Below are 15100 nucleotides of genomic sequence, written 5' to 3' on the forward strand. Positions count from 1 at the left end.
TCCCTCTTCCTCCCTCTTCCTCCCTCTTCCTCCCTCTTCCTCCCTCTTCCTCCCTCCCTCCCTCCCTCCCTCCCTCCCTCCCTCCCTCCCTCCCTCCCTCCCTCCCTCCCTCCCTCCCTCCCTCCCTCCCTCCCTCCCTCCCTCCCTCCCTCTTCCTCCCCCTCCCTCCCTCTTCCTCTTCCTCTTCCTCCCTCCCTCCCTCTTCCTCCCTCCCTCCCTCCCTCCCTCCCTCCCTCCCTCCCTCCCTCCCTCCCTCCCTCCCTCCCTCCCTCCCTCCCCCCCCCCTCCCTCCCTCCCTCCCTCCCTCCCTCCCTCCCTCCCTCCCTCCCTCCCTCCCTCCCTCTCCCTCCCCCCCCTCTCTCTCCCTCTCCCTCCCCCTCCCTCTCCGTCCCTCTCCCTCCCTCCCCCTCCGTCCCCCTCCCTCTACCTCCCTCCCCCTCCGTCCCCCTCCCTCTCCCTCCCTCCCTCCCTCCCTCCGTCCCCCTCCCCCTCCCTCCCTCCCTCCCCCTCCCTCCCCTGCTCCCCTGCTCCCCTTAGTCTTCTTTCCTTCCTTCCTCACGTCGTTCTGTCAAGCTTACTGACAGGGCACCAGGCCACCATGACAGTTTCACCAGCGCTCCAACTTAAGCTTAGTCTGCTTAGAACTGTTCAACTTGGAAGAACCCCACAGGGTTCTATGGTTGTTCTTGTAGGGGAGCCTTTTAAAGAACCCTTCAGAACCCCTTCTTGGTTGCGATTTTGATTTGTGTTCTCCCTAGGTGAACAGAGACTCCTGTTCATTTCTCCATCTTTCTGTCTTTATCTTTCTCCGTTTCTCTTTCCCTCCTTTTCTCGCCATGACCAGAAGAAGTTCTTCTGCACGGATGCATCTCCATGAGCCCTTCCAAGCAGAGATGAAAGGGTGACGAGAGGAAATATGGCCACACGCACACACACACGCACACACACACACACTCGCACACACACACACACTCGCACACACACACGCACCACCAGCCTGACCAGTGGAACCCTGAGGGCGTACCATCTGCCACGGACAGCCTCCATGCCCACCTTCCCCAGCATATGTAAGCTGTGCCCTGGGTAAGAGGAGACAGGAGGCATGCCCCTACCCTGGGTGAGGGGGACGGGGGGGGGGGTGAAGAGCACATATGTACCCCCGCCAGGGCAAGTGCGAGGGGGGTAGGGGAGCGGAGGAATCCTGAAGGACAGCCAGCGGGGCCCAGAGGCTTCCGAGCAGCAGCCAAGACCCCCGTCACCAGCACCCCTCCACCTCCCCCCTACAGCCCCTCTCTACCCCCTCACTCTTTGAGCTCTCCTCCCTCCCTCCTCCTCTGCCCAGCACAGCCCCCCACACCGACCTCCAAGGTCGGCCCGGCGAAGGGCTACTGGGGCCCGAAGCGAGAGACAGAGAGGTTGCGGGAGGAGGAGAGGAGAGGGAGAGAAGGGCTTGGCACTGTCACTGAGACACTCTGTCTCTTTCTCCATCAGTCCATTCTCTCGCTCTCTCTCTGCCTCGATCGCTGTTCACAGGGTGAAAACATGCCTCGGGCTATCCTGCACTACAGAAAGAAAGAAAAACCTGAATGTGGCGCTTTCATCCCCCGTCTATCCCTCCATTTCCTACTAACGAGCAATGTGTGTGTGTGTGTGTGTAGTCAAGTGTGTTTTCTGGGGCACAGATTGACAGCGGTGGACACATTTGTTTGAATGGAAAAAAGGAAGTATCTTTAGAGAGAGAGAGAGAGAGAGCAAGAGAGAGGGAGAGACAAAGAGAGAGAGACTATATCCATATTTAATGACAGTTCTTTTGCATCCTACTCTGCTATTCTCTTTCCTGTCTCTCTCTGTGCGCTCCTGCTAACCTGTATGTCCTTCTCTGGGGAGCAGCTGTGGGGGGTTGGGGGGGGGGATTAGGTAAGCAGAAACATTTGGTAGAATTAGGATTGGATTCCAATGAAGGAAGGGAGATGGGGGGGGGGGGGGAAACACTGGTACTTTAACCAGAGCCTTTAGTGGGTAGGTCTCTCTAGGAGCAAGACTGGGGGGGTAGGGTAGGTCTCTCCAGACCTACATCACACACAGTGTGTGTGTGTGTGTTTGTGCATGTTCATGCCTTCGATGTCTCAGCGAACCCATTAAATAAATCATCCTAACCTTTCCCCTAACCTTTCCCCCCTCCCAAACCCCTACCTGACCTTACAAGACACGCTTACATTAAAGACTCCTTTCTTCCCCTTTATCCCTCTCTCCTTCCACCCCCTGCACCCCTCCCCCACCCCCCTCTCTCCCCCCACCCCTCCATCCCCCACTCACCCCCCACCCCTCCCCTGGGGAGACTAAACTAAGCCGGGACCTTATTTCAGTCTGTGATCTTTAAGATCGGGCGCTTCAAACGCCACGCTCACCACGCCCTGCCACTGAACTCCCCCAGAGGTCGCTGAGACTCCTCGTTCTGCAGCAGTGTGTGTGTGTGTGAGAGAGTGTGTGTGTGAAAGAGTGTGTGTGTGAGAGAGTTTGTGTGTGTGTGTGTGTTACCTCCCTGAAGACCTTCAGCTCCTCAGCTGGGGGGCCTTAAGCTCTTAACCCGCCTTGACACTATTTTGGCGCACGTACACAAACACACACAGTCACACACACAAACACACAAAGTCACACACACAAACACACACGCACACACACACAGATGTCAGGGGCCCTCGGAGGGTATCAAACATCTCACTTCAATCACAAGCCCTTGAAGGATGAACCTCAGACAAGCAAAAGGTCATAAAGAAATCAATTGAAAAACCCACACAGTGATGATGATGAAGATCAACATGGTGACTGGGAGCAGAAAACGCAGATGACAACGATGATGACGATGACGTGAAGATGATGTTAAAGATACGGTAGATAATGATGAGGAAGAGAAAAAGCGACGGCCATCGTTCCTGTGTTTCCAGAATGTTCCCATACTGCCATCTGCAGCGGTCCGCCATCCCAGGTCTGTGTCAAGTGCTGTGTGGAATATGTGAAACCATACGATGGCCTACAAGGTGTGTGTGTTGTGTGCGTGCCTGTGTGTGACTTGTATTTGTGTGTGTGTTTCTGTGTGTGTGTGTGTGTGTTTCTGTGTGTGTGTTTCTGTGTGTGTGTGTGTGTGTGTGTGTGTGTGTGAAGCTGCTGCTGTAGATAAGGTTGGGGTCCTCAGGAGGTGAGGGCACATGCAGAAACATTCACACACAGTTAAACACATGACGATTGTTGTGTTCCATCTTGGAAAAGAAAGAAAGGAAGGCTTCTGAGTGTGTGTGTGCGTTGTTCCACTTTCGTCAAAAGTACTCCCTAAGCAATGGGCAGAGAAGTGGGTCCAACCAACTACTTGGAAAACAGAAAGAGAGAGATCTGTGAAGAACGGCGGATGGAACACACAGCAAAGAAAAGGAAGAATCCCGTGAAAGGGTGGAGAGGAAAGAAAGGGAAGGGCGCAAGGGAAAGGATGGAGAGGAAAGAAAGAGGAGAGGAGACAGATAGGGAGATGGGTGAAAGAGAGAGAAAGAGTGGGAGATGAGGAACCCGGAAAAGAGAGGGAGAACTGAGAAACGAATGGAACGTCACGAAAGGAGGAGAAATCCTGGATGGATGGATGAGAGGCAGGGAAAGGTTACCTCCTCCTCTCTCCCTCCTCTCTCCCTCTTCCCCGGTGAGTGAGTGTATATCTTGCGCCTCAGATCCTTGTTCTCTTTCATTCCCACACAAAGACAGCTAACGTTGCTGAGAGCATACCTGGCACACTAAGAAGCTGGCAGAAGGAGTGGGAGTGTGTGTGTTCTAGCTCACCTGGCTGCCGGGCCGGTAAAGGCCTGGAGGGTAGACTGGGTCTCCAGCGTGTCTCTTTAACATGTCCTACTTAGCAGCACAGTCGCAGAACATGTCCTACTTAACAGCACAGTCTTTAACACGTCCTACTTAACAGCACAGTCTTTAACATGTCCTACTTAGCAGCACATTTCTCTCTCGCATGTCCGCTTTTCACCGCCTCAACGACTGCTTTTCACACACACAGTCTATCGCTCTCTCGCTCTCTTTTTCTGCATCTTTCACTCCTTCACACCCCGACAGAGAAATAACTGAACAAGCACAACAACCCACTGCCCCACAACAACGAACTCAGGGCACAGCCCAGATCAGAGAACAGATGCTTTTACAGTTTCGAGATCTGCTGAGTAATAAAGCAAACGTACAACTATTAATAATAGTCTCCTACTTGACTGGCTAATAACCATCATGCATGTATTGTCACCACTCATCAAGAAACAAGTGCCTACTAAGTTTAACACTGTTTTCCTGGCCACTAACTGTTGGATTCAAACAAAAGCAACTTTCACTGTCAAATCATTTCTCCAACAAGGTTCAACCACACACACACACACACACACACACACACACGGTGTGAAGAGTGTGTGTGAGGATGAGTAAGGGTTCGTTCTGTTTCTGTGTGATTACACCATTTTGTTACGCCTCACACACACACACACACACATCCCTCCACTGGCCCTGAACAACAAACAAACACAAAGTTAACATGTCATTGAAGGTAGTGGACAGTGAGTGAGAAAATATGTTTGTGTATGAGAGGGAGAGAGACATAGGGAGACATGAAGAAAGTCACAAAGAGAGAGAGAGAGAGAGAGAGAGAGAGAGAGAGAGAGAGAGAGAGAGAGAGAGAGAGAGAGAGAGAGAGACAGAGAGAGAGAGCAACAGACAGACAGAGAGAGAGAGAGACAAAGAGAGAGAGAGACAGAGAGAGAGTGAGAGAGACAGAGAGACAGAGAGACAGAGAGAGAGAGAGAGAGAGAGAGAGAGAGAGAGAGAGAGAGAGAGAGAGAGAGAGAGAGAAAGAGAGAGACAGAGAGAGAGGGAGAGAGGGAGAGAATGTCCTAATGATAGCCTTGCTGTAGCGTGTGTTAGTCCCCCAGCTGCAAGCCATTCCTGTCTGCATGAGTGAAGGTGAAAATGAAGAACCCTCCCTCAACCCAGTCCTACTTCCTCCATCCATCCACCCATCCATTTCCCTCCCTCTAATGATTGTCCCTATCTGTTTATACAACAATGGCGAGAAACAGCTGCAGTAACCAGGTAATTACTGCCAAACCAGCGGCATCACCACCCTGCCACTCTCCAGTGCCCGCAATTAGGCCCCATCTCCACCACTCTCCTGCCCACTGCCCCCCTCTCCTGCCAGCTTCCCCTTGACTCCTGCCTTCACCAGCTCCTTTCCCTCCTCTCCTTAGCTATACTGCCTTCTTTCCTCAAAAGTTAGAGTGGATCCAGAGAGGGAAGAAAGGATATGGAGTTTCAAAAGGTTAAAATAGAAAAAAAAAACATTTTGATAGTTTTGATAGTTGAAATAAATATATAATTTTTAAAGTTCTGAAAAGAAATTTTTTGAAAATGTTTGAAAAAATATGTTCTGAAAAATATATATTCTCTCCTTTCATTGTGTGTGGGAACAAAAATTCTATAAAAAAGTTTTGAAAGGATGAACAAAAATATTTTCGAAAAATAGGTTTGCATAAAAAAATGTTTTACTGTTGAAAGGTTTAAACAAAAAACAACAACAAAAACCTTGGTAATCAATTAATGAGTATTTGATGAGGACTCTACTATACTCTACTTTTCTCTGCTCTACTTTACTACTTTAGGACCTGACCACTAACAGCTCTCACTCTCAGCGCGACAGGCAGACAGAATGAGGACTCTCTGAAAGGCCGTGTGCTGGGTGAAAAGGGTTTGGTTTGGTGTGTGTGTGTGCGTTGGTGTGTTTTAAAGGGCGTGTCTTCTCTTCCTGGTCCAACAGCCCCCATTAGGATCCGTAGGGCAGCCCTCTGTCTGCCTGCCAAAAACGTCTGCATCTCCTGGAAGCTCCAGGAAGGGAACCGCCAAATGTCACCAGGATGGGCTACAGAGGAGAGGGGGAGAGGGGGAGAGGGGGAGGGGGAGAGGGGGAGAGGGGGAGAGGGGGAGGGGGAGTGAGTAATGGAGGCAGAGGGGTTTGGAAACTTTGAATACACAATTGATCTTTTTGTCTCTCTGTCTCTAACTGGTCCGGAACTGAGGACCCCACTAAACTGAGGTTTTTCTTCCTTGTTTGTGACAGTGGCCTATGCGGGGCATGGGGCATGACTGGGGGGTGGTTGTGGTTGTGGTGGTGTTATGGGTGGGGGGTGGCATAAGGAACCAGAAGGATTTTGGGTCACAGCTGCTGACACACATGTATGACCTCTTGCTTAACTCATCACCAATCCCCTACAGAACCCACCAGGACCCCAGTAAGGTCATAGGAGACCCTCTCACACACACAATAATTCATAAAAACAAATGATGGTGATTTCTTTTAAGAAAGAAAGATAAGAAAAGAAAGATGGAATGAAAGAATGGAGAGAAAAGAAGTGAAAGTAGTGACAATTTGGAGAGAAAATTATTGCTCATTCGATGGAAGATGCTACCACCTAGTGGCAACTTGATGTAAACGACACGGGATTTACTGTACAAACTCAATCCTAAAACAGACGAGACAGTGTCTGGGGACAACAAGGTTTATACTCGGCACAGACTGCGACTAACTGATAAAATAACATTATCGATGGGTATAGAACTTGACCAATACGCAGCCTACACTGATGGACCCATCCCGAGCGCCCCGCCTCCAGTCTCGTGATACAAGTCAGACAAGGACTAGTTTATTACGTTTCCTCGTGAAAATGACTTGCATAAAAATACCAATTCACCATAGCAAAGATTGTTACCACCACTACAGTAATCGTTTCGCTTTTGGAAGTGCGGTTTGCGTTTGATAGAGGCCTACAAATGTACACAACGTAGTCATGTAAAGCGAGGAGAAAATACTGTCATCCGGAAATCTATGATAAGGATATAGCGAGCCGATTTAAGGAAAATCGAGAAGTCAAGGAAGTATCCTGCGTTTGATTAAAGCTTTGCTAATATAGATGTTTTTGTTTGCAAATCCATCTTTGTAAGATGGACATAAGGCGAGCAAAAGAGGGCGAGAACGCCGACTGGATGTCGCTTCTATCAGAGAGGCTGGTGGACATTCCACTTTGGGACTTGGCTTTACCTGGTGGGTAAACTCGGTTTACACTTCACGGTCATACTAAATTATTATTATAATCAACACCAAAATGTATCAGACGCCAAATGTATGCTGCACGTATTTCATCGATATAGAAAGACTGCGTTAAAAAAAATACATATATTTTTCCTGGGTTTTAAGCTACAGGTTTTTCTGTGTCCGTCCACCATTTGTGCGAGACCGCGTGAGTGTGTAAATAACCTCCTTCACTCCCGCGTGTAGGCAGTCATGACGCCATGAGTTACTGTCTCGACAAGCGGTCACCCGTGCTGAAGTCGGAGTCCCGGTTTTTGCAAGTGTTGGACTGTTTAGTGCCCTGTTTCACAAGACCCTGCGTGGTGCGATGGGCCACCACACAGGTATGTAGTATCCTCTGCTATTACTGCGGTGTGTGTGTGTGTGTGTGTGTGTGTGTGTGTGTGTGTGTGTGAGAAAGAAAAAGTGCAGAGGCAGAAATTTAAGCGAAAGAGAAACCAATGCCACCTCTTTTAACGATGTAGGCCTGGTGTATCTCCGACCAGCTGAATGCTGGGATACGGTTCTTCGATCTGCGCATTGCCTGCAAGACGGGCAGCAAAGAAGCCCTTTACTTTTCACATGGAGTTTACACGCTTCAGACGGTTAAGGTAAGGCAGCTGCTGTGTGTGTGTGTGTGTGTGTGTGTGTCTGGAGTGACTCACAACAAGAACTATGTAGTTGACTGAGTTTTGGGCTGTTTGTCTGTGTGTGTGTGTGTGTGTGTGGGTGTAGGAGGCTCTGTCTGCTGTAGCTGTCTGGTTACAGCAACACCCGGGAGAGGTTGTGATCCTGGTCTGCTCTCATTTCTATGAGCTGGGTGAGAGTGAACACGGTCAGCTCGTCTCCTTCATCACAGGCCTGTTCCGACACAAACTCTGCCCTCCGCAGGTACACAGCAGCCCTGCGCACAGCAGCCCTGCACACAACCTCAATCTACTCAAGAGTTTCTGACTGCTCAGCCTGTCGTGTGTGTTGCACTGTAGGTGATTCCTACTCTTAGACACTGTTGGGGTTCGGGGCAGCAGGTAATCGTCTCCTATGACAACGAGGATGTTGTTAAGCAGCACAAGCAACTCTGGCCGGTGATTTCCTACAGGTACAAAATGTGTGTGTGTGTGTGTTTGGACCTGTGGACTGTGTGTGACTCTTATCAAACCAGTCGTCTCTGCACAACAGGTATGCTGATTCACCGGATCCCAAAAAAGTCATTTCATATTTGGAGCAACAGAAGGCTGCAGGCAGACCAGGTGTGTGTTTGTGTGTTCCAGGTTAGCAGTCTGAAACGTGTCTGTAACTTGACCCCTTACCTCATGACACCTGATCCTCTTGTGATTGACAGCTGAATTCTTCGCCTCTGGTCTGAACCTGACAGAAGATTCTAGTTACGTGGTCTGCCACCCCTGCCTGACGATGAGGAGGATGACGATGCAGGCTGTGTCCGTGCTGCTGGGCTGGGTGGAGGACCAGAGGCCAGGGCCTCAGAGCACCGGCCTCAACATCATCTGTGGAGACTTTGTGGACCTCAATGAGTTTCCCGCTGTCGTCATCTCTCTTAATGACAAACTGTTGACGGAGAATCAGAGATGATGATGGGGGGGGGGGGGGGGGGGGTTCCACAGTCCACTACTTCCAGGAATACACACTCACAGTACATTCAAACTTCATAGCTCAGGGTTCGCTAACGCACATATTTTATTCATCGACTTTTCAGTTTTTCTTAACATATCAATTATGGACAATGATCATTTTTTTTCTTGAAAACTATGTAAAGTGATCCGTCATTTGACATTACTGTTAAAGATTAGTATGAATCCTTTTTAGAAATGCATTTTGTATCACATTATCAAGTTATAAGGCCTCTGGTGTTTTCTTAAGTTTGACTTCAGTGTGTTACTGTACATGATTTAGAGGAGTGGAAAATGGATCCGTGTTCACCTGTAGTAGAAAACCCTCCTCTTTCAAGCCAACACGGCCAAGCAGCTAACGTCCACAAAGACTGAGGACAAACCACAAGTAAAGCTTGTTGCTTCAGGGCAACCAGTAAAGCTTTGACGCTGTACCATTTATCAGTAGTGAAATAAATCTGTGTTTACATATGATTGATTTTCTGCCTGATGCAGTTGTAGTCACGAGCAGTAGGCACATTTAACTGACAGGGTAAGATTGCTTCTCAGTGCTTCTGCCCCGCAGCAGAACCACACGAGTGATGAACAACAGCTCCCATTCACCCAAACCAAGGCCATGCAGGATGGCAACAGTTTGATCGGGAAACAAAGAGAAGGAAATAAAAATGAAACAAAGGGATTGGAGCTCTGGAGCTCCTCCACGCCGAGGTCGCGTCCTCATCACCTCCCTTGTGTTGCCCCATCAACCCCTCCCCTCCGAACAGTCAGTCCTCTGATAGCAGCCGGTGGGCCTCACCCACCAGGAAACACTTAGTCCGTCTCCAGGACTCCCGGTCTGTTAACCCCTCCCTCACCGACAACCAGAGTGTAGGAGGGTTTCCAGGCGGGGCGAGCCGAAGGCTAGGCGCTCCCTGTGGCGTGGGTCTGCAGGTGGCGGGTGAGGTGCGTGCGTCTCGTGTAGCTCTTGTCGCAGTGCGAGCAGGGGAAGGGCCGTGTGTCCGAGTGGGACAGCATGTGCTTCTTCAGGTCAAACTTCCTCTTCAGGCACTTGCCGCATTCCGGACAAGTGAACGGCTTCTCCCCTGGAACAGAGACACGGTCTGACGGTCAAGGTGGTTCAACAGCTGGAGGAGGGAGACTCATTATGTAGACTGAGTGGAGAGACACATTATGCTTACATGGAAGATCTATCAACTGGTTCATCCATTTCAGTCTACAATACCAATAATGAAAAGCCTATATGTGTGGAAGCCCTTTACTCGATCATCCCTGTTCTACTTCAACCCAAGTTGGGACTACATTACATTTAGCCATTTAGCAGACGCTCTTATCCAGAGCGACTTACAGTAAGTACAGGGACATTCCCCAGAGGCAAGTAGGGTGAAGTGCCTTGCCCAAGGACACAACATCATTTGGCACGCCCGGGAATCGAACTGGCGACCTTCAGATTACTAGCCCGATTCCCTAACCGCTCAGCCACCTGACTCCCATGACTAGCCTGAGTCAGTTTGGCAACCAGCTAAACATTAATATTAGTTAAAGATGAACCAGTTAACCTCCAGGTGAACCCAGCCGGGGAACGTGTCCAGTCCGTGGTGTGGTGCTGTGAGCAAGCTCACCTGAGTGGGATCTCATGTGCTCCGTCAGGTGGCAGGAGATGGAGAAGGTCTTCCCACACTCAGAGCAGCCGTAGGGTTTCTCCCCCGTGTGGCTCCTCATGTGCTTCTGCAGGTCTCCTCCGGAAGGCCAGCCCTTCCCGCACACCTGGCACACGTACGGACGCTCGCCCGTGTGCCTGCGCACGTGCACGTTCAGCCCGGCCAGCGCCGTGAAGCTCTTGCCGCAGTAGGAGCAGTGGAAGGGTTTCTCCCCGGTGTGGATGCGCAGGTGTCCCTCCAGGCCATCCTTGGTGCGGAAGCTCTTCCCGCAGTGGGTGCAGAGGTAGGGTTTCTCTCCGGAGTGAGTGCCCTTGTGGTTGTGGAGCCCCCCCAGGGTGCTGAATGCCTTGTCGCACTGTTCGCACTTGTAGGGTTTCTCCATGTGGCTCCTCTGGTGGATGCGGAGCTGGGTGAGGCCCGTGTATGTCTCCTCGCAGTAGCGGCACTTGTACCTGCGCTCTGCGCCGTCGGGGGACGGGTGGCTCTGCTGGTGCTTGATGAGCTTGGCCTGCGAGGTGAAGGCTTCCCCGCAAACGGGGCACGGCAGCTTGTGCACGCGGTGCATCTGCCGGTGGGCGTCGCGCTCCCTCGCCGAGGGGAACACGCGCTCGCACCGCGTGCAGGCGAAGCCGCCGCCGGCCGAGTGCGTCTGCTTGTGATTGGTCAGGCTGGACAGGAGGCGGAAGCGTTTGCCGCAGAGGCAGCACTGGTGCAGAGGCTTGGCCCGGTGGTTCTGCAGGTGGGACACCAGCTCAGCCTTGCTCTTGAACGCAGCCCCGCACTGGAAGCAGGTGTTGGTCTTGTGGGTGAGGCGGTGGCGGTACTGCTCACGCAGGGACGGGAACGCCTTCCCGCACAGCGGGCAATCGAAGGTGGCGTTGGAGCACACCGAGCGTTTGTGGTCATTCAGAGCCCAGGGCGTGCGGAAGCCCAGGCCGCACTGCGAGCACTTGTGGGGCGTGCCGCGGGTCTTGTGCGTGTGCAGGTGGCGGAGCACCTGCGAGCGGTAGATGAAGCACTTCCCGCACTGAGGGCACTTGTGGGCCACCCGCCGAGGACTGTGGGACGCGGCGGGGAGGGTGGAAGCGGGGGAGGCGGAGCTGAAGAGATGTGGCGACACGGATCCCTGCAGGGAGGAGTCTGCTGCGTGGTCACCTGACAGGAAGCGGGAACACACAGCGAGGACGTGAGTGGTTCTTTTACGTCTGATATTGTTCAGGACACACTTGTCTCTCCAACCATCAACGAGTGTCTCACCTGTGTCGCTGTCCTCTCCGTGACAGACTGCTGAGCCGGGTGACCTCTCAGGACGCACGCTGAAGGAAGTAACAAACACTTAGAACCGTAGGATTCGCTCCTCCCATCTCCCACAAACTTGTACTACCCAAACACACAGGTGAATCAACTCCTCGGGTGAATCAACTCCTCGGGTGAATCAACTCCTCGGGTGAATCACCTGAGGACGACGTGGCCCCCCCTCCTCACCTGAGCGTGTGGCTGAGAGGCTGTGGGGGGAGGGGCTTCAGCCCGGGGACGCTCACTGTCTTCCTCTCTAGTTGAGCCCGGCTCTCTCTGGAAGGGGACACCGCGCCACACTGCCCCCTGGTGGCCACCGGCAGCGGTAGCGCTGGGACGGACAGGGAGATGAAAGCGGCAGACGGCTGCTGTGGGATGAACACGATAGGGGTCTGATTCAGGGCCATCAGACTCAGCACAGCTGGGATGGAGTTAGGCCCTCCGACGTCAGCTTGTCCCCCATTGGCTGATGTAAGGCCTTGGCCAATCATCATCATCCCCTCGGATTCTCTCGCCGCGTCGCTGTCCCCCGGTAGGATGCAGACTTCCTGTTCTACTCCTCCTTCCTCCTCCCTCGCTCCCAGGTTGCCTATCTCCACCCCGATCACCACCTCGACCCCTTCCGTCTCCACCCTATCCTGGTCCAGGGTCCCACAGTCATGGGCGTGGCTAACCCACTCGGATAAGACTCCTGATTGGCTGTCGGCGTGGGAGGTGCTTTTGGAGTGGGCTGTGAAGGGGCTGGACAGTGAGGCGAGAAGCAGCTCCTCTGCAAGGGAGCCAACTAGAGACAACCACAGCAGGAGAGAAATAATTCAAATGGTAAAAGATTAATCATATTTCTTTATCATACCCAACAGGAAGTGTATGTGAAAGTGAGAGAAGAAGAATTGTGGTCCCCTACCCATCTTTCCCAGGTGTGCCTGGCGGTATGTTGGATTCCGCAGCAGAGACCCCAGATCGTCCGTGTCGGAGACAGACTGCACACAGTCCTCCACGCCACCGGGGGCAGCCTCCAACCAAGCTGCAGCCTGCCAAATAGACAGGGGTCCTATCTGTTATTGAAGAGTTGTGGATGGGTGGGGTTTGATTGGTGTGGTCAGTGTGTGTGGTCACCGTGAGCACCTGTTTGAAGTCAGGCACTGGCAAGAGCTCCTCAAGTCTGGACAGGAAGTCACACACCAGCGTCTGCAGCGCTGCATCGAAGTTCTCATCAAACGCACCCTAAGACACAGGGACAGACTGTTAGATTTGACATTGTGGAAAACATGGACAGCACAAGGACTTTTCTTCGCTGGCAAACCAAGTTTAGAAGTCTATTTTCAACCTTTAGTTCAATTATACATCACATCAACAAGACCCAAGTAAGGGGGCAATGTGCCTCCAAAAGCCACGTGCCAGAAAAGTAGAACAGTCCATTCCAAATCATGCCACAAGGTGGCAGCATCTACATCTGTAATAGCTATGTCTTCTACCTGGAGGCAGTAGTAGGCTCGCTTGTCTGATCCAACATGGTCTAGTCTAGTTGTTTCTAAGTGATAAAAAGGTAAGCCTGTTCTTCCATGTTAGATCCCAGTCGTATCTCACCGCCGTCTGCTGGCTCCCTTCTGAACGATCTCCTAGCAACATCTGAGTCAGCGACACAAGATTGTCTTTGGATGCCTCTATGGCCAAATCAGTCGACTGCAACACAAAACAAGGAGTTACACACACAAACACACACACACACACACAGAGAGAACGAAGTGAACTTCACGTTGCTTACCGCATTCAGACAGACAGACTGTATTCTGGCCAGGTGTGTGTTTATGAGTTCAGGGTCGGCATAGGTCTCACCACTGAACAACTCTACTGTCATCTACAACACACAAGGGACAACAGCTCCATTCAGCATCATTGTGCAGTGGCAGTAGCCCGCCCGTCTCTCTCTCTCTCTCTCTCTCTCTCTCTCTCTCTCTCTCTCTCTCTCTCTCTCTCTCTCTCTCACACACCTTGGCTCTGAGTCCAAGGAGAAGCAGACTCCTCTGCCGGTCGCTAAGCAGCTCTGGTACAGCTTCTGTGACCACACAAACAAAGTCTTCCAGCTTTCCATAGTGCTTCACACTCCGGAGCTTCGTCACCTGCCACATGAACGCCGAAACCAGGCGGAGAGGGGGAACGAGGAGCCGGAGTGAGGACATGGAGAGGGGGCAATCTATAATGGGGAAGAAGGGACAGGGCGTATAAATCTATATCAAATGCGCGCTATGGGATCCCAAAATGAATCACTGTGCTCGTGTGTTGTACTCGATTATGTTGTTGATCAGTTTCAGCGGAATCGTTTTCTGCTTTTCTTGGCTGGGTCATTTTGAGGTGGCTTGTAAAGATGCCTCGGTTAGCTTAGCATAACATTAGTCAAGAAGTTAGTCAAGCTTTCTACACTTGGAGAATACGGGCGCATTTGTCCAAAGAAAAGCACGTTTCCATCGGTTAATTGTCAGGTTAATAACCATAGTTCTTGCCAGAGCATGTTAACTAGCTAGTCTAGACTATTAGCTAAATAGCCAGTTAGCATCAAGATGATCGCACGACAAACATTTGACCAATGATTCAAGGACCAATCCATACCCATATTGCTTTCCAATTGTGGCGATCCTTAGTTTTACTTTATTAGTTTGTTATTATGATTAACAGTAAATGGTAACGACGTTAACTTGAAGGTTTGCTAAGCAAACGCTGTAGCATATTTCGGACATCCTTTCCACGCGACTTAACCCGGAAGTTGATCACTTTGTGCAGGTACAGGAAAGGGCACGCACGTTACATAACAGATGTTTTTGATTTTTTTTTTTACTTGGCCCGAGGTTGAAAAAAGCCAGAGTGGCTTTCTATCCAGACAACAGAGTTGAACGTATTCAGTGTTAGCTGAAACGTATGTATAAGTATGGATTTAACGTGATTCAAGTAAATAAGTAAATAAGTACCAAGGAAATAAAGTGCTATCTTACTATTTAGTAAGAATATTTTTACAAGAAAAATAGACAAAGCATACATTACATCATTCCTCTCTCTCTCTCCCTCTCTCTCTCTCTTTCTCTCTCTCTCTCTCTCTCTCTCTCTCTCTCTCTCTCTCTCTCTCTCTCTCTCTCTCTCTCTCTCTCTCTCTCTCTCTCTCTCTCTCTCTTTCTCGTTTTCTCTTTCTCTCTGGGCTAATTTTAGCACCCCCTTCCTTCTTGCATGTAATCACCTTAGGCTGCCACTTATTACATCCACTTAAGCAAACATATCCCTCTCTTTTTTATACCTGGCTTTCCCTCTCCTGGGTAATCACCATGTAGATTACTTAAGCTCCACTGCGCAACTGTAATGTACAGGCAAACCTAGACACA

At 50.9% G+C, this 15100-nt stretch overlaps 2 protein-coding genes across 2 annotated transcripts; one reads left to right on the forward strand and one right to left on the reverse strand.

Annotated features, from left to right (window-relative positions):
* The first annotated feature begins 6635 nt into the window (after positions 1 to 6635).
* Positions 6636 to 8755, forward strand: LOC146260656 (PI-PLC X domain-containing protein 1-like). The gene is made up of 7 exons (XM_084668399.1): positions 6636 to 7123; positions 7358 to 7494; positions 7636 to 7761; positions 7886 to 8041; positions 8137 to 8249; positions 8330 to 8400; positions 8493 to 8755. The coding sequence occupies exons 1-7, from the start codon at positions 7024 to 7026 to the stop codon at positions 8738 to 8740; spliced, it is 951 nt and encodes a 316-aa protein (XP_084524525.1). The 5' UTR covers positions 6636 to 7023; the 3' UTR covers positions 8741 to 8755.
* A 72-nt stretch (positions 8756 to 8827) lies between these two features.
* On the reverse strand, positions 8828 to 14491 carry LOC146260657 (uncharacterized). Its single transcript, XM_084668398.1, has 10 exons — positions 14340 to 14491; positions 13724 to 13926; positions 13498 to 13590; positions 13320 to 13415; positions 12858 to 12956; positions 12637 to 12763; positions 11922 to 12516; positions 11694 to 11752; positions 10398 to 11591; positions 8828 to 9860 (listed from the first exon to the last, which is right to left on the reverse strand). Exons 1-10 carry the CDS (start codon positions 14341 to 14343, stop codon positions 9679 to 9681), a joined length of 2652 nt encoding a protein of 883 aa, XP_084524524.1. The 5' UTR covers positions 14344 to 14491; the 3' UTR covers positions 8828 to 9678.
* Between the last annotated feature and the right edge of the window lie 609 nt (positions 14492 to 15100).

Source organism: Hypomesus nipponensis, chromosome 12, assembly GCF_054491055.1.
Source record: "Hypomesus nipponensis isolate SF chromosome 12, ASM5449105v1, whole genome shotgun sequence".
Taxonomy (NCBI): Eukaryota; Metazoa; Chordata; class Actinopteri; order Osmeriformes; family Osmeridae; genus Hypomesus; species Hypomesus nipponensis.

Coding starts and splice junctions, on each gene's coding strand:
- LOC146260656 (XM_084668399.1), top strand. CDS start 7,024: ATGGACATAAGGCGAGCAAAAGAGGGCGAGAACGCCGACTGGATGTCG. Junction 7,495..7,635: donor TGCGATGGGCCACCACACAG/GTATGTAGTATC, acceptor TTAACGATGTAG/GCCTGGTGTATCTCCGACCA. Junction 8,250..8,329: donor TGGCCGGTGATTTCCTACAG/GTACAAAATGTG, acceptor TCTGCACAACAG/GTATGCTGATTCACCGGATC.
- LOC146260657 (XM_084668398.1), bottom strand. Junction 11,753..11,921: donor CCTCTCAGCCACACGCTCAG/GTGAGGAGGGGG, acceptor TACTTCCTTCAG/CGTGCGTCCTGAGAGGTCAC. Junction 9,861..10,397: donor GCACATGAGATCCCACTCAG/GTGAGCTTGCTC, acceptor TCTCTGTTCCAG/GGGAGAAGCCGTTCACTTGT.